This window comes from Myiozetetes cayanensis, unplaced genomic scaffold, assembly GCF_022539395.1.
Source record: "Myiozetetes cayanensis isolate MyiCay16 unplaced genomic scaffold, myiCay2020 scf30, whole genome shotgun sequence".
NCBI classification, from domain to species: domain Eukaryota; kingdom Metazoa; phylum Chordata; class Aves; order Passeriformes; family Tyrannidae; genus Myiozetetes; species Myiozetetes cayanensis.
In genome coordinates this window covers 6,694,835-6,712,961 of record NW_026087522.1, presented here as the reverse complement: position 1 = coordinate 6,712,961, position 18,127 = coordinate 6,694,835, and the positions used below count along the sequence as shown (strand labels likewise).

Here is an 18,127-nt window from a genome sequence, read left to right as displayed (position 1 = left end):
ACTGAACTGATCCTGCACAGCACATCACAACTGGCTCAGGACAGGAGGGGTGACCACAGCAAGAGGCAGATAAGGTTCATTCACTTGGTGCTTTATACCTGTAGAGGTAAAAAAGCGTTGAATGGGACCTGTACTGACCTCAGTTGTTTGTCCTGGAGCCTCCTGAGGATGCTAAATAGCTGAGGATAAAAATCTACTGAATTAGACACATCATTTGAAATAAGAGAATGGAGAAGAAACTGTTTAGCATGATGAGGATAATTGAAAAAGCTAGTAAAGCCAAGTTGATTATATGGCATATTATAAAACAATACTGTACTTAGAAGCCTAGCCATAAAATTGCTCTCTCATTCCTTGATGTCACTTGTGGGAGCATTCATGACACTGAGGGCTTGAGTCTGCTCTGCATTTTTTCTAGTCATTTTCTAGTCGTACATCCCTCAAAGTAGATGTAAAATGCTCTCAGCCATGGCACTGCATGGCAAATGGAGATCTGTCAACATTTTAGAGCTGTTTCACACAGCTCACAAAGGCATCACAGGGTGCAAGGAGCACCTCTGAGGTGTACCTAGGCCATGCTGGGGCAGAGGGACAGGCACACCACCCTGCACTTTGGCAGTGGGATTAGTTTTCCAGGGGCTCAGAAGGAAACAAGGTGTGTTCATGCCTGTCCTTGCTTTTGCAGATGAGGATGATGCCAACAGGCTCGGAGAGAAGGTGATTCTCCGAGAGCAAGTGAAAGAGCTTTTCAATGAAAAATACGGTGAGTCTTCAGGCCTGCGTGCATCACAAAGAGAGCCTGGTTTTGCTGACAGCAGCTGTAGTTAAAATTAATTCCACCAAAGGCCTCTATTTATAGCTCGGGCACACGGCAGCTGCTGCAGTGCAGGTTCCGTCCTGCTGCTCCATGTTACAGCCTGTCCCCAGGGACATCCCTGTGTCTTGCTCCTGGCAGGTGGGACTGTTACCTTCTTGTTGACAGCTCATCCTTGGCAAGGAGAAGGAAGATGGCAAAATGCAGTACAGGAGCAGGATTTGTTCAGTCTGCTGTCAGCCTTTGATGCATTTTTAACATGTCCTGATCTGGCACAAGCTGTGGTGTGTATACTGAGTGTGCTGCCCTGTGCCCGCCCCTGCCTGCCAAGCTGGGAGCAAGGCTGGAACCCCATGCTGACATGCAGCGAGTGTGGGGAACAGTTTGCTGAACCTGCAGCGGAAAAGGAGGTCAGAATATTGACGATTCAAAAATGCCATCTGCAGGCTCCTTGTGCCACCCAGCAAACCTCTCTTTCCACCCATCCTTGGGAAAAGGAGCAGCAGGAATAGCTGGGGGTGGGGGGAATGTAAGAGCCAGCACAGGGTGCATGACCCTGCATCTTGACCCTGCAGGTTGGGCTGCCCCTGCTCTTGGCTGTCCTCTTGCCATAGGGGCACAGCTTGTTTAAGTGCAGGTATTTTTCAGCCTGTGAGTCCCCAGGGCTTCACAGCCAGGCCACAGCAGCTCAGTGGCAACCCACAGCTTCAGTGCAATGTCTTGCCTCCCTCCCCAAAATAACTGCCTGAGGGAGAAGGAAAATAGCCAAACTCATAGCAAAGCAGTAGGGAATGTCATTGTCCTCCTTTCTGATCTCCTCTTGTCAAGGCTATTCACCCTTCCCAACCCTGTTTATTTTGGGGTGCTGCTTGCAGGAGGGGCTGTGTGCTGCTTTGAGGGTGGATTTGTGTCACTGGAGGTGCCAGCGTATGGGCATAGTGCCCCAGGAGGCTGCTGCCCATTCTCTGAGCATCTCTATCCATTCAACCCTTGGGAGGACTGAGCCCACAGCAGATCCCTGCTTTCTCATGGTCCTGGCACTGTTTATGGAGAAGAAGATGCCAGGTAGGCTCCAAGGACAAACTCTGTGAGGAAAGCCAAAAAAGTGGCTGAGGCGCCACTCACACGTTCATGTTTTGGGCTGCAGAGACACAAGGCAGGAGCAGGCTCTTACAGTCAGAAAGAACCAGCACAGGAGGGAGGGATGTTCACTGCTCCCCACCAACTAGGAACTGAAGGGGTATCTGGAGAGGTGAGCAGTAGATTTAATTGCACAGAAGGAGGTGCTTTTAATGCAGCAAGGAATTCAATTGTGGTACTTCACTGCCACAGGATGCTGTGGAGGCCAAAGAGAGAAACTGGTGCAAAAAATGGGCAGGAGTGATGTGATGTGATGTGATGTGATGTGATGTGATGTGATGTGATGTGATGTGATTGATGTGATGTGATGATGAGGGATGGCAGTGATCTCTACCCCAGTGATCCCCAGACCTGCTGACAGCCAGAGGGAAGTGGAAATGGGCAAATCTCTCCCATTTGCCCCCTGTCCTGGGCTGTCTCTCATGCTGCTGGTCCAGCTGCTGGTGCAAGTGCGGCGATGGGTGTGCTCTGAACTCACCTGAGGCTCCTGCAGGATTCTAAGTGGAGGCTAACAGAGCAGACAATAAATTGGGCAGGTAGATGTGAAACAGCTGGGTGGAGCGTGGCTGCAGCAAAGGTTGGGCACCATGGCAGCCACAGCTTCCCAAAGTCCCCTGGGGCTCTTGGTCCTTCAGTTGGTTGGGTCTAGAGCCCCTTGGGGTAAAGCTGGTATGCTGTCCTCTGCTCTGCCATTACAGGAGAGGCTCTGGGCTTGAACCGGCCCGTCATGGTGCCCTATAAACTCATCAGGGACAGTCCTGATGCTCTGGAGGTTACTGGGTTGCCAGATGATATCCCATTCAGAAATCCCAATACCTATGACATTCATCGCCTGGAGAAGATCTTGAAGGCACGGGAGAGCATTCGGATGGTGATTATAAACCAGCTCCAGTAAGTTCTCCCTGCTTTGTGATGGGGGAGGTTTCTGTTCTTTAAGTGTTGTCTTTGCTTCTTCTGTGGGGTAACTCACCACAGGGCCACCAGAGCCACTGTGTACATTGTCCTGTGCTGCAGGGAGGTGCTTACACATGGGTGGGCACAGCAAAGGGTTAGCAGGGCTGATTTTTCCCCTCTTTCTTGTGCAATTTGTGATGATCCTGCTGGGAAGGGACATGACATGGGGGCAGGAAACTCAGAGACCCAGCTGAGTTCTTTCAGGTTGCTACCCTCTGGGGCACACTGGGGATGCTTGAGTCCCCTCTCTGTGCAAAGCGGTGTTGGAGGAGGCAGCTCAGGGTTGGGGTCTGGGCTGTGTCCCAGCATGGGCAGGAACACAGGGTGAAACAACAGCATCTGCCTGGCTCACCCTTTGTCTCTTCCACAGGCCATTTGCTGAAATCTGCCCGGAGGCCAAACAAACAGGTAAGGGAAGGGCTAGGACATAACTGGTTTTCCCAGCTCTACAGGAGAGAAAATACACAGGCAAAATGGATGGGGGTTGTGAGGTGATGTTCTAACCTCCCACATCCCTAGGGCTGGCTGAGGAGAAGATCATGACTCAATAGGCTAAGCATCTGTGCATTAGCAAACCAGCAAACCATCCTCTTAAATGATTCCATTTCTGTGAGCTGCAGGAAGACTGGGCTGTTCAACTTCAGCATATTCTGGAGGATGTGATTATGTCTCTCCCATTAGCAATTTACTCACCATGAGCAATTTATTCACTGGTTAAATTTGATCCATCGTTTAGCACTTGAACTTCTAAGGAAACAACGTTTCTGTGATCACTGGGAATGTGTTTCTCTCTTTGTCCCATCCTCCGCAATAAATCTCAGCCAGTTTTAATCAAATGTGTCAGAATTAGCAACCCTAGAGAAAATGACGATCCTATTAGTGTTACGAAAATAGGTTGCTGTGTAGAGAAGGGAGATCTGGCAAGCAAGAGCACGCCTGCAATGTGAGGAAAGCTGGCAGCTCCATGCCAGATCATGGAGGCTGAGCAGATTGCTGTGGGGAAGTGTTCTGTGGCAGGCAAGGTCAGAGTGGCAGAAGAGACCCCACCTTTAGGGACCACTTGCGGGGCTCAGACACCTCATGCCTTCCCTCTCTCCTTGCAGAGAAAGACATCGGTGTTCCCAAACGGAAGCGGAAGAGGATCTCTGAAGGGAACTTGGTATCTTCCTCTTCCTCGTCTTCCTCTTCTTCCTCTTCCAATATGGAGTCTACATCATCAACAAATCAGATCTCACTTGTGGTAAAGCCTTCCAAATATTAGGGGGGTTACTGCCTACCTATCTTTCTGCTTCTGGATGCTGCTTTTTGTTCTCAAACCGTCACCACCTCCCTCTGCCTGACAAGCACTATTAAGTGTGATGAAAAATGGCACAAGCAGGTTTGGCAAAGAAGGGGACACACCTGTGGGGCTACCTTTTCCTGCTGGGTTTCTCTGGGGGAGGTCAGCAGACCGAATCATCTGCTTGGGCCTCTCCCACATCCCTGCTGTGTGCCATGGGGGTGCTCAGTTCTAGTGGGAGCCGCACATGAGCTGCAGACTCGAGCAAATTCTCCCACCACACTGGGTTAAAACACAGATGCTGTGGCATCGTCTCGGGCCCATAGCACCTCTTGGCAGGACCCAGTGGTTCCCAACGATCCGAGCTGTGCCAGGTGTACCTCCAGCTCGGTCCTGGGAGTGATGCAGAGCTTCAGCATGCCACAAAATCACAAAAATAGGAAACAAATCATGGAGGTGCATACAACTGCACTCTCTCGGGGCTTGGCTTTGGTTGTGGATGATACAAAATAAAATTCACCCAAAAAGAGCAAGAGAAATGCAAATTTAGAAGCTTCTTTGTCAAGTTTGCCGGTGGTGTTTTGGTTTGGGGTTGGTTCTTCTCTTCTCCTTGGAAAGTGGGAGCAACAGCTGGTGTTGAAACATGTCAGAGGTTTGATGTATGCATGATTTTGTGTTGTGTCCTAACAGAGACTTTTGCCTTCTTTTTCTCTCCCTCTCTTTCAGCAATGGCCCATGAACATGTACATGTTAGACTATGGTGGTCTAAACGTCCAGATCCCAGGACCTATTAACTATTAGACCTCAATACCGAATAAGAACCTCAAATGAGAGAATAAATAAATAAATGTAATTTATGTAAAAAGTGTATATTCCAATATGTATCAATGCCTTTTAGTTTTTCCAATGATTTTTACACTATATTCCTGCCATCAAGGCCTTTTTAAATAAAAATAAAAAGTGTTGCCTTGCTCTTAAAAGTACTTATTTTATTACATATAGTATTGATAAATAACATTTAGAGTAAGAGTAAGGGCAGAAGGGCGCCCCTGGACAGAACTTGTCAGGCATTGGCTGCTCAGTAAATCCTTAGTGTCACCAGTGCTTGAAGCCATGAGGTCTGAAACATTTTAATGCTTCATTTCATTTAAATCAAAGTTGTAAAAATCCACGTACAGAGCTGCCGGAGGATGGTACTGAACTGCAGTGGTGACAGAGGAGGGAACCAGCCCTTCTGAGCATCAGGCACCTACACTCATGAGTCTTGTTGACTCTGGAGCTGAAGTCCATTTCCATTAAGAGGGAAGGAGGTTTCAGGCCTCCCAAGAGGTGAGATCCCCCCAAGCCTTCCCATCCAGCCTCCTGCCATCCCAGGTCTTGGAAAGGCACAGAAGTATTGGGTTGCATGAGTTTAACCAGAGTCTAAACCAGGAAAAGATTTTCACCCAGTGAATTCCTTCACTATTTGTGATTTTATGATTACTTTTGGAGAAGACTTTTCCATAATACACAATCTAAACCTCCTCTGGCACAACTTGAGGCCATTTCCTTTTGTGCTACCTGGGAGAAGAGACCAACCCCCACCTGGCTACAATGTCCTTCTAGGTAGTTGTACGGAGCAAGAAGGTCCCCCCGAGCTTCTTTCTCTTCAAGCTGATCCTGCTGAGGCTGCACAGGTTCCAGATTGCTTGGTCACTGCAAGTGGCAATGCTGAGGGCATCCGGGGAAACCCCTGAGCTCCTCCACACACCCTGGGCCACTTTGCCCCACGTAAGAAACAAGGCAATAAATTAAGGGATATTATTTGAAATTCCGGCCTTGCACATTCCACCTCCGGAGTTTGGCAGCAGAAGCAAATGGCCCTGACCATTGCACGTTTTTATTTTGTGCTTTACACCTGCTGAGAGCCATGCTCAGGTGAGACACAGTGGGAACTAATGCTGGCTTAAGAAAACAACAAGAAGAAACATCCTGGCTTGGGTGTAGGTAAATGTAGCCCAGCATGCGCCACCAGTGAAGTAAGGGCCCTGGGGATTGTAATTTTGGAGTTATCCCAAGCAGCAACACATGGCATCACCATTGCTGGGTGTCCCTCCAGGATGCAGGAGGGGTCACAGCCTTGTCACAGAGCAAACCTGCCATGACAGCAGCAGCTGTGGTCTGCCGGAGGGTGGATGGCGGTGGGCACAGGATCAAAGTCACTCATGACAGTTTTTCTGAGTGCAGTGCGATGCTTTATTTGTTTTACATGTTTTTGGTCTGCTTGAGTCCATGTCTCTTCAGGTCACAGAAGGGTTTTGGACAGTGTGTAGAAGTGTTATTTGATGGTGAGTAGAATTGTTTCAAGACAGCTGCAGTTTTATTTCCTGGCTCTGGACTTGCATTTGCTCTGGAGTTAGATGTAAATGATCACATGAGATAAAAAAATCCCAAACAAATGTAGGATAGTGAACAAAGGTGGCAAAGCCTGTATCAGTGACCACAATTAGAAATACAGTTTGACATCTGAGCAGTTGGCATCAAAATCTTTCTTGTTTTTGTCTGATGCTCAAACCTGCAGATCTCCAGTTAGGAAACAAAGATACACGATTCAGAGGTAAAAATACATTTTTCTCTTCCTAAATGTCTGAAAGGGGCTTATTCATAGGTCAGATCCCACTGAGTAGGTGTCACCTAAGAGAGCATACTCATTATATTTTGATTTTTTTTTCCTGTGAAGAACATAAAGGTCTGATGCCAGAGCACCGAATGCAGTCACGCAGATCCGTAATGATGGGGATGTTGGAGGCTGCCCATCCCAGCGTCCCTCAAGCAGAGACTCTGGCAGGGTGGGGCTGAAGCACTGCACTCACACAGGCCCTAATGATGCTGCCAAAAGACAGGGGCGAATGCAGGCTATGGAGTTAAATTAGGGAATGGGAGCTTGTGCTGGGGACTAATGATTTGATTCAGAAAGCTGAATGTAATCGTAAAGACTAAATGGTTGAGGGGGGTGGAAACTGACCAAGGAGATTCTTCTGCTGGCATCCTCAGCATCCTCAGCTTGGAGTCTGGTGAGCAAGATGAGGCAGGGGAAAGCTGACTGTGCTGCTACTGCACAGGCTAAACCAAAGCTCTGCGCTCAGATTTTCTTCCCTAAGTTTCCTGATCCATGATATGGAGCTCTGCATACCCCCAACTCCACTTTCTAATAGGCAGCTTGTACCCTACCCTGTAGGCTAAGCCAGGGAGCTCTGCATTCCCCTGGCACCTCCAGGTTCCCATGGCTGGGTTTTGAGGCTGCTGGGTTCTGGTAACAGATATATTTTGTGGAGTGAATAGCAGTGATTCCTGCTGTAATTTTGAATAGTTTAAGGGCCACAATATCCACTTCCATTTTCCATGGCTGGGGTGGGAAACTCTTGCCCTGGTGCCTGTGTTTGCTTGTGACCTAGGAGCCCTGATCCTTCTCACTTTGGAAAAATGATAGATCATTTTGATTTATTACTGGCTTCCCTCAGCTGTAATTTCACAGCTTCCCTAATCTTGATCCTGCAGTGGCAGAGTGGCACTTGTTTTTTGTGTATATTGTGATTATGTGCTGAGTGGGAGCCATTCCATTACAATTAGATGAGTGAAGATGCAGATCTTAACACTTCTGATGTGTTTCTCATTTATTACTTTTCAAAGCCTTTGGTGTTTTTTGGGGTTTTTTTGTTGCTTATGTGTTTACAAATCCAATAACAATCTTCATTAAGAGTTGCAAAACATGAAACCATTTTGATCCAAGGCAGATGGCAGCTAAATGAAGTTTAATTAAAGAATGAGAGCTTTGATTCAAATAATTTTTAAAGATATAGTGTACCAAGATGCTAGAGAACAGTATAAACAGCATCTGTGCTTTCATTCAGAAGCCTGAAGGCATTTGCAAGGAATCCCTTTGCAAAGCCTTCCAGAGCAATTCCGGATTGTGGGATGCAGCTCAATAGGCAGCATGGCTGGTGGCCTTCAGAAACCACCTTCCCCTGACACTACAGCAAGGCTGGGAAACTAGAAATGCAGCCAAGTGAGAGTTCTTGCTTCCTTCTTTGTGTGTGGATTTTTAAAAAATATTTCTTATTTATATTTTTGAGAAGTTCAGCTGATGCCAAAGTAAGACGGTCTGAGCTACAACCAAGTTTCGAACTCTTTTCCAGCAGTCATTACAATCCACTCCTCCCCCCAGTATCCATCCCCTTCCAGCTGCTCACAAAGTAGCATGGCTTCACAGACATTACCTGAAGGCTTTGTAGCCTACACAGCTTAGAGCAAGTTCCTCATCCTATCATCATGGCTAGGCTTCGCGAACGAAGATTTGAGAAGGGCTCTACCCACGCTTGCTACAAGCGCGCTGATGGCTAAAAAGGCCAATGCGAGATAGACAAGTCCGGTTGCAGAAGGCACAGCAGAAGGACTCCCCAGGTGATATCGACGAGATGCGATTCTTTCTGCGTTGTCTTTTCTCCTCGAGAGTGATCCTGCGTGTGTTCTCAAAAGCAGCAGCAGCAGCATTATAGATGGTGTCTCCAGGCCTCCCGATTGGAGGCCAGGGTAGACCAATGGTGATGATCAATATGGCCAAGGCTGAGGGATTGTTTCAGGGAGTCCTTGTACCTTCTCTTCGGGGCTCCTCTCTTGCGGTAGCCAGTGGCAAGTTCCCCATAGAGCACAATCTTAGGGAGGCGGTAGTCCTGCATCCTGGAGACATGCCCTGCCCAGCGCAGCTGTGTTCTCAGCAGCATGGCCTCAATGCTCGTGATTGCTGCCTGTTCAAGGACAGACGTGTTGGTCACATAGTCAGTCCAGTGGATGTTTAGAATTGTACGGAGGCAGAGCAAGTTCCTCATCCAAGGCTAAAGCTAATGTCATAGAGGCTTAGGTGTTGTGGGAGGCTCCATCTCGGTGGTGCCACAGCTTGACTGCCCCAGGAGTTCCTGGGTGGCTCCAGTCAGGGCTCAGCACTGTCCTCCAGGTCAACCCCCATCTGCCTGCCTGACCATGGCAGGGTTTAAAGCCCGCTGTATGCCAGTGTGCCAGATGGTGCAAGGGGGAGTAAAGCCTTGTGGATGTTTTTCCATACCATTTCTGTGGTCCCAGTGAGAAGCACTGGTTTCTGTGCAAGATCTTTCATTAGCACAGTGCACACCGGAGCCTTTCCAAGGAGTGGCAGCTGCTTGACAGCACAGTGACTTTCATTTATTTCATGAGTCTGAAAGTTGTGTGACCTTCAGACAATGGTTTTGCTTCCCCACATAACGTTTTGCATATATATATATATAATAATAATGGCCAGTCTTCGCAAGCGAAGATCCGGGGAAGGTCTTTACATCTTCCAGCCTGCGCATTGGATTTTTTAGGTGAGACACAGTGTGCGCGGAACTGAGCCCACCCTTTAATCCTAAGGTTCATCTGCCGGGGCCAAGCGAGCTTGGACAGTGGCAGCGAGGTCCTCAGGACGTAGATGGATTGCCTACAGGGCTAACAAGCTCCATCTGCCCAGGAAGTGTCCCTGACCGGGAATCGAACCTGGGCCTCAGCGGTGACAGCGCCGCACCCTTAACCACTAGACCACCAGGGGCTCCCGTATATATATGTATATGTATATATATGTATATTTGCAAAACTTGGGTGTGTATATGTATTTATTTCCCATATAACTAGTATATAACATATAACTTATGCTTTGCCATTTCTTGAATTATTTTCTCCTGTTAATGGCTCAAACACCACTCAGTTTAAACTGGTAATTCTATTGATTAGGGTTATCTAATCCAGAGAAAGAAACTCCACTGATGTGCCTGTGCTGCTGGACAGGGAGAGCTGGTGGGTAGCAGTGACACTGGAGGCTCTGAGGTCAATGGAGCTGCAGTGCTGTAATTCATGGAGAAGCTGCCAGTGGAGTACTTAAGTCTTTTTTAAAATGAATGTATTGCAGAGATGTCTCACGCTCAGATTTACGCGTCTGTGTGGCATAAAAGTAAGTTGATGTAGCTGAACTAAACTGGAGCATTCTCATGCAAAGATTAATGTCTTTTCATGAGTGGCATTTTTTGAGGGGTGATGCTTAAGTGGAATGAAGCTCTGTGACACATCATGAAATTTATTTATTAGTATTTTTCCCAATAAGATTATGAAATGGGCATTCCTAGAAGGGTGTCCCAGTTTAAATGAGACACAGGTGTTTTGCTGAGGATGAGTTAGGAGAAAAGACACAAACTCCTCCCTATAAGCAATTATAAATCTGAAAATAAGAGGCTCTAATTGAGGGGAAAAAAATATTGGAAAGGGAAAAATAACAGCCCTTTATTAAAAGGTATGTGTGTATTGGCAGAAACAACAAAACAAAACAAGTAAAACAACCAAACAATACTCCTATACCCAAAAATAATCCCCTTCAAAACAAACCAATAAACAAGTAAAGAAAAAAAGTAAACAGTTCAGTTTGTGCCCTTTGGTGAAATTCTAACCACAGTCAACAGGGGGCACCGTTGGGTCACTGGAGATGCAGAGCTTGTAGTGTCCTGTGCCAGTCACCAGAGGGCGCTGTTGGATCACTGGAGATGCAGAGCCTGGAGTTCACTATGTTGGACAGCAGGGGGCACTGTGGAATTCCTGGTCCTTTCCATGTAGGGGTAACACCCACCGGGGTGTGTTGGAGAAACTGAAAATGGGTTTCCCTCCCCACAAACACACACACTGGGAAAGGGGAGAGAGAGGAGGGAGAGGAACAACAACAAGGAAAAAAAGGTCCTCCCCAATGAAAAAAAAACAAACCTCACTCTGTTCAGCTGATCGAATCATGCGGTACAGTCTTCCCTCTCCCCTTGATGTGCACAAGGACCACCGCCAAGAAAAAACAAACGGGAATGGGGAAGGGGAAAAACTTCAAGAAAACAGTTCCTCTCTGATGAAAAATCCAAGCAGGATCCACAGCTGGCAATCAAGCTGAGAACAAAAGAACCACTGAGCTTCAACTCTGACCTTGTTCCAGCTTCAGCAGCAAGCCCAAACTCCTCCCCCCGTTTCCCAGGAGATGAGATTCTGAGCCATTGATCAGAAAGCAGCTTCTTTTGTGTTCCTTAACTGCTCACTTAACCGACCTGCAGGTAGTGGGCAGGGGGAAGGGAAAACTTCCTGCCTAGATTCCAAGAACCAGCAAAACCATGATAAAGGGACAGACCATCCCCAGCAGGATCATTTGTCTTACTAAAATGGTTTCCTAATCATAGAATCATAGAATAGATTGGGTTGGAAAAGACCTCCAAGATCATCAAGTCCAACCTCTGATCCAACTCTAATTACTATATCATGGCACTAAGGGCCATGTCTAATCTCTTTTTAAAAACCTCCAGGGATGGTGAATCCACCACCTCTCTGGGCAGGCCGTTCCAATGCCTGATCACCCTCTCTGTAAAGAATTTCTTCCTAACATCTAACCTAAACTTCCCCTGGCAGAGCTTGAGCCCATGTCCCCTTGTCCTGTTGTTGGTTGCCTGGGAGAAGAGACCAACCCCCACCTGGCTATAACTTCCCTTCAGGTAGTTGAAGAGAGTGATGAGGTCACCTCTAAGCCTTCTCTTCTCTAGACTAAACAATCCCAGCTCCCTCAGCCTCTCCTCATAGGACTTGTGCTCAAGTCCCTTCACCAGCCTGGTTGCTCTTCTCTGGACCTGCTCCAGCACCTCAATATCCTTCCTGAACTGAGGGGCCCAGAGCTGAACACAATACTCAAGGTGCGGCCTCACCAACGCAGAGTACAGGGGAAGGATCACTTCCCTGCTCCTGCTGGCCACACTGTTCTTGATGCAGGCCAGGATGCCATTGGCCTTCTTGGCCACCTGGGCACACTGCTGGCTCATGTTCAGCTTCCTGTCAATCAGCACCCCCAGGTCCCTTTCCACCTGGCTGCTCTCCAACCACTCTGTCCCCAGCCTGTAGCGCTGCAGGGGGTTGTTGTGGCCAAAGTGCAGGACCCGGCACTTGGCCTTGTTGAACTTCATCCCATTGGAGTCAGCCCATCTCTCCAGTCTATCCAGGTCCCTCTGCAGAGCCCTCCTGCCTTCTGGTAGGTTGACACTCCCTCCCAACTTGGTGTCATCAGCAAATTTGCTGATGATGGACTCAATCCCCTCATCTAGGTCATCGATAAAGATGTTAAACAGGACTGGGCCCAGCACTGATCCCTGGGGGACACCACTGGTGACCGGCCGCCAGCTGGATGCAGCCCCGTTCACCAGCACTCTTTGGGCCCGGCCCTCCAACCAGTTCCTAACCCAGCACAGAGTGCCCCTGTCCAAGCCATGGGCTGCCAGCTTTTCCAGGAGTATATTATGGGAGACAGTGTCAAAGGCTTTGCTGAAGTCCAGATAGACCACATCCACAGCCTTCCCCTCGTCCACCAGGTGAGTCACCTGATCGTAAAAGGAGATCAGGTTGGTCAAGCAGGATCTGCCTCTCCTAAACCCGTGCTGGCTGGGTCTGATTCCTTGTCCATCTTGTAGGTGCTGTGTGATTGCACACAGGATGATCTGTTCCATAACTCTGCCAGGCACCGAGGTCAGGCTGACAGGCCTGTAGTTACCAGGGTCAGCCTTGCAGCCTTTTTTATGGATTGGGGTGATATTTGCCAACTTCCAATCATGTGGGACCTCCCCAGTGAGCCAGGACTGTTGGAAGATAATGGAGAGCGGCTTGGCAAGCTCTTCTGCCAGCTCCCTCATTACCCTAGGATGGATCCCATCTGGTCCCATAGACTTGTGAGGATCCAGATGGCTCAGTAAGTCACTAACTATTTCCTCCTGGAATACAGGGGGGCTATTTGGTTTCCTCTCTCTGTCTACCAGCTCCAGAGGCCAGTTGCCTTGAGGGCCACCTGTCTTACTGGTAAAAACTGAGGCAAAGTAGGTGTTAAGTACCTCAGCCTTCTCCTCATCTCTATTAACTATGTTTCCCTCCGAGTCCATCAAAGAATGGAGGTTTTCTTTGCCCCTCCTTTTGTTATTAATGTATTTATAGAAGGACTTTTTGTTATCCCTAACAGAAGTGGCCAATTTAACTTCAAATTGCGCTTTTGTATCCCTGATTTTCTTTCTGCATGATCTAGCTGTCTTCCTGAATTCTTCGTAAGTAGCCAGCCCTCTCTTCCATAGTCGATAAACTCTCTTTTTATCCCTGATTTCCTTCAGAATCTCCCTGTTTAACCAGGTTGGTTGTCTTCCCCGCCGGCTTGCCTTTCGGCACACCGGTATGGCCTGTTCCTGTGCACTCAAAACTTCCTGTTTGAAGCACATCCATCCCTCCTGGACTCCCTTGTTTTCAAGGGTTGTTTCCCAGGGTATGCTCTGGACTAGACTTCTGAATAGGTCAAAATCTGCCCTCCGAAAGTCCAGCGTAGAGGTTTTATTGTTGTTTCTCCTTGAATCTCTGAGTATTGAAAATTCTATTATTTCATGATCACTATTTCCTAGGCGGCCTTCAACCACTATATCTCCCACCAGCTCCTCTCTGTTTGTAAACAGCAGGTCTAGCGGGGCCTTACCCCTGGTAGGTTCATTTACCAGTTGATGAAGGAAATTGTCCTCTATACACTCCAGGAAATTCCTAGACTGCCTCTTCTCTGCAGTATTGAGCTCCCAGCAGATATCCGGCAGGTTAAAGTCACCTACAAGGACAAGGGCTGACAATTTTGAGACATCCGCCAGCTGCTTGTAGAATAATTCATCCCCTTCATCATCCTGGTAGGGCGGTCTGTAACAGACACCCATGATGATGTCAGTCTTGTTGGTCTTCCCCCTGATTTTGATCCACAGGCACTCAACCTTATTGTTGCTGACCTCAAGTTCAACAGGGTCCAGAGAGTCTCTATCATATAATCCTCATGGTAGAGGCTGGGATCTCATCACTGCCAATAGGATTTGGAGACACAGGGCTGTAGCATATCCGCTGCCATCAGCAGCTCAGGGAGGAGGCAGTTCTGCTGTTTCACCCTGTCCTGCTAATGGCAAATGGTAGCAAAGAAGATGGATGGATGTGTGCCCTGGCAGCTGCTGCATGGTCGCTGGAGGGTAATGAGGCTCCTCATTGACCTGCACATTAATACCACTCTGAAAAGGGTCTGAGCAGGAGCCTTTTAAAACAAAAAGAAGGAGAGAAAGGGTGCTGGAAATGGTTCATCAAAGGGTCAGGGAGTCATCTGTGCAACTGGGTGCAATCCAGCATCACCCACCAGTGAGGGGCTGCTGCACTGAGGGCATGGCCCATCCTGGGAAAGCCTCTAGAAGTGACTGCAGTTGAGTAGCTCGTGATCACAATTTCTCCTCCTGTACTGCTGCAAAATTTTCTCCAAAACACTTTCTGCTTTTGTCTGACTAAATCAACGCAACTCGTTTCCAAGCAGGTGAAGTGAACTAAGAAAACAACCCTCACACGTAGCACCATCACTGCTCTGCTCTGTGGTGGCACAGGGTTTCTTCTCTGTTCTAACAGTACAACATTAGCTTGCCAGCTTGAAAACCTCCAGCTTGAGGACACACCCTAGCAGTGCTGGTGTCAGCCTATGGAGAGCTGACTGCAGGCTCAAGGTCTTATAAAGGATTATAAAACCTGCTGGAAAGAGGTGCATCCAGCTTATCTATGAGGAGTGAGCTTCCTTTCAGTTGCTCTTCTAGCATTAAAGGCTCATTTTAAGTTGCCAGTTATGTTGCTGATGTCTGCATCAGTAAATCTGTCTTCTGTTGCAACTGGCACAAAAAGAAACCACCTTCTTTTTCATGGCCAAATGTCAGTAGACCTGAGTGCAAAATAATTAAAGATAACAGTCCAATAGGCTGATTACATGTAGAAGTGCTGTTGCCTTAAGAGACCTCGGAGGAAAAAGACTCCAGGCCAATTTAGTGTATAAGATAAAGACAGTAGGTCCTTTAATGTCAGGCCTGAAGCCCAGGGAGTACACATGATGTGCGCACCCCTGGACAGTGGTTTTATGATTTTATAATAAGGTCCATCCAATCCCAGATTTGTCCACCCATGGTTCTGCCCCCTGACACGCTCCTTCGGGAATTGGGTGTGGGACCCCTTCTTCCTCATCTTCATGTTCTTTGCAGCATGCACAGTTCTTGGAGTTCCTCCAAAGTTCTGGGCTTGAAGGTCACTGTGTCTGTGTGATATCTTCTGGTCCAGGCCTTAGGGTGTTTTTCTACAATTCTACCTTGAAAAGAAGACTAAACATGCTAACGGAATTTAGAGGGATTGATATGGAATGGGGTGATAAGGGTATGGGATAAGGGTATGGGATATATGATATGGGTAAGGGTATGATAAGGGTATGGGATATAATACAGCTATATTAAAATCTACATTCACTACACAACTACTAAAATCTACAAAAGCTAAAAAAAAACCAAACAAAAAGCTCTGAGGCATCATGCTAATAGATCTGCAGGCATATAAGTAACAGTGACAGTTGATGGTGTTCAGCTAAAAATAACTAAGGTGGCCTGGTGTTTGCCTCAGGAAGCCCCTGTAGAGGACAGTACTGATGTGTGAAATAGCTCCTGCACAGAGTGCTGACATGCTGCTCGTGCTAGTACTGCCAGGGGACCTTCCCAAGAACATCGTCTCTCTGGGAAGGAAGGTGATGGATACAGACAAACATGCTCTCCTTCAACGAAGACTCCTGAATTGTTAGTTTGCACAAAAAAATACCCAGCTCTGCAGGTGAGAAAAAATGATTCTGGTTTGGACTTCTCACCACCAAGATGCTCTGGGCAGAGCACTCCCTTGCATCTCCTGGGCAGCCTGTGAGGACCACCGGCTGCTTGTTGCTGTGCAGTTTTGATACCGATTTTGCCCCAAAGAAGCACAGAGAGACTGCTTAGAGACAAAGTTTCATGCTCAAAGCAGGAGGTATTTTATTAGCAACGCATTGGGGAGCTCTCCAGGTCGCCCTGGGCAAAAAGCTCCGTCGTTAACAATTAGTGCAACTCTTTTATACAATTTCTGAGTAGGGATTACATCATTATACATGTATATTCACTACATTGCAACATCTACTTGTAATATTCATATATAGGCGGAGTCTGGGCAGGGTCTTTAATTTGGGGAAGTTTGGAGGGGGGAGATCCGGAGCCTTCATCGGGGGAGGTGGTCGTTTGGTTGGTCTTCCTCAGGTTAAACTTTTGAACTCTTCTCGAATCTTTCCTAATTTGGGTAGTTTCCTTGTGTTGTTGGCAGGGTCTTAGTGACCTTGGCCCATCTTAAAACTGCTGATGCTACTATATCTTTGTTTTGTGTTATTTTATGGTTTTAGTGTCCTTCTCTATCAACATGTTCTGTTCCCTCAGACAATTTATTACCTCCGTGGTTTCCTAATGCTAAGCTTTCCTGTAGTGCTTTACATTTTTGTGTTTTAACCTCTTGTTTCTCGAAGACTGCTTCCTTTTGAGTGGCTTCAGTTTTCAACTCCTTCTCCACCACTTTCAGATGGCTTTTGGACCCTTAGGAGAAGTTGTGTCTTGGGGAGATTGGTAGATAATGATCTGACAGCCCTGCTGAGTAGCATAGCATCTAACCCTGCAAGATGATCCCATCACAACTAGCCTGCTCCTGCTTCTTGCTGCTGGTCCCCAGCCATCCCTGCACCACCTGTATGTGGGAATACCTAGGAAGAAGAGAAGGACAGTGCCTAGGAAGATCCCACTGGAACAATAACCTGAACACAGGCAATTCCATAAAATGTTTATTGGTTTATTTGAATTTTTTTGCTTTTGTAAGTTTTATAGTTTAGCTGCCAAGAAAATTGTTCTGTAATGTAAAGCAAAAATGCTCCCAAACTCATTTCTTTCAGAAAAAATGTTTGAGTAGAAATGTCTGTTTTCTTTTATTGCAGACAAGTACAAGAATCCCTTTTCACCCGTTGTGAGCATTTTCTATCAATTACGTTGGTGTCCGAATTGCTGGTCTGCTTGTCAGCAGCTTGATCTAGGCTCCATAGTCACACTGGCAAAGATTTCTTAGGAAGGAGCATGAAGGGGAAAGAAAAACCCAAAGCAAAAAACCCCAAAAACCTTCTCTTGGATAATAATGATTTGCTGGCAAACTTCTGCTCTAATTTCCTCCTAAGTGCAAAAAACAATGTAAGTTTATTTGAGGGACTGGTTGAACATATGAGGCACAAGCACTGCTGGCTTCTGTATCATTGAATGAATTCACAGTGCTTTAGCTCTGGACCTGAGCTATTGCATTTCTCTTTTGCTCATGTTGTCCTATCTACTGCCCAGGACTCTCCACCAGGCCATGTAAGCCTGGCACTGGGCTGGAGCAGGCCCAGGGTACCTGGTGGGATGCTGGCACCTCTCCCTCTGTGCCATCTTGTGTACAACACTCTCAGCTTTCATTTTAGAGACACTTGGTCCCTGGCTGGTGTGGCTAGGAGGAAAATTTGGGAAGCACAAGCTTCTACATCAGTGTCTGTACAAGCCTGCAAGGACAGCAACTGTTCAGAGACATGGATAATTATTCAGCAGCCATGGATGGTTTTAATGTCCATGTTAACCCACTGTGATTACTGAAACATCTCACCACAGAGATTTTCTGGATTTTCAAACTTTTTTGATGGAAGAAAATGCATTTAGGGGAGATCTGTTGCTAGCACCTGCAATTTTGGATAGCATGTTAAGTTGGGAGGTTTTATTCTGATCTTTGGAAAAATGCATATTTATTGTCACTGTAATCCTCTGTGACAAATGGTGAATTATTTTTTAAATGCTTCCCTCTTCTTTTAGAAGAGTTACAGTTCACAAGCCAATGCAAAATTCTTGCCTGCTCTATAGACCTCATATTGTCATTAAGAATGATGGTAATAGAAGGTTCTTGATCTAAGATATCAGTGTGGGGGGACATAGAACCAAGACAATTTCTTGCAA

At 47.1% G+C, this 18,127-nt stretch overlaps 1 protein-coding gene across 5 annotated transcripts in view; it reads left to right on the top strand.

The window, feature by feature from the left end:
- GTF2IRD1 (GTF2I repeat domain containing 1) overlaps positions 1–5,167 on the top strand; it is a 52,169-nt gene extending 47,002 nt beyond the window's left edge. For all 5 annotated transcript variants that reach the window (XM_050325688.1, XM_050325687.1, XM_050325686.1 and 2 more), the window contains 5 exons: positions 686–763; positions 2,653–2,845; positions 3,279–3,316; positions 4,012–4,148; positions 4,914–5,167. In XM_050325688.1, coding sequence (XP_050181645.1) covers positions 686–763; positions 2,653–2,845; positions 3,279–3,316; positions 4,012–4,148; positions 4,914–4,988 — 521 coding nt within the window. In that variant the 3' untranslated portion in view covers positions 4,989–5,167. The remainder of the gene's footprint in view (positions 1–685; positions 764–2,652; positions 2,846–3,278; positions 3,317–4,011; positions 4,149–4,913) is intronic.
- The last annotated feature ends 12,960 nt before the right edge of the window (positions 5,168–18,127 follow it).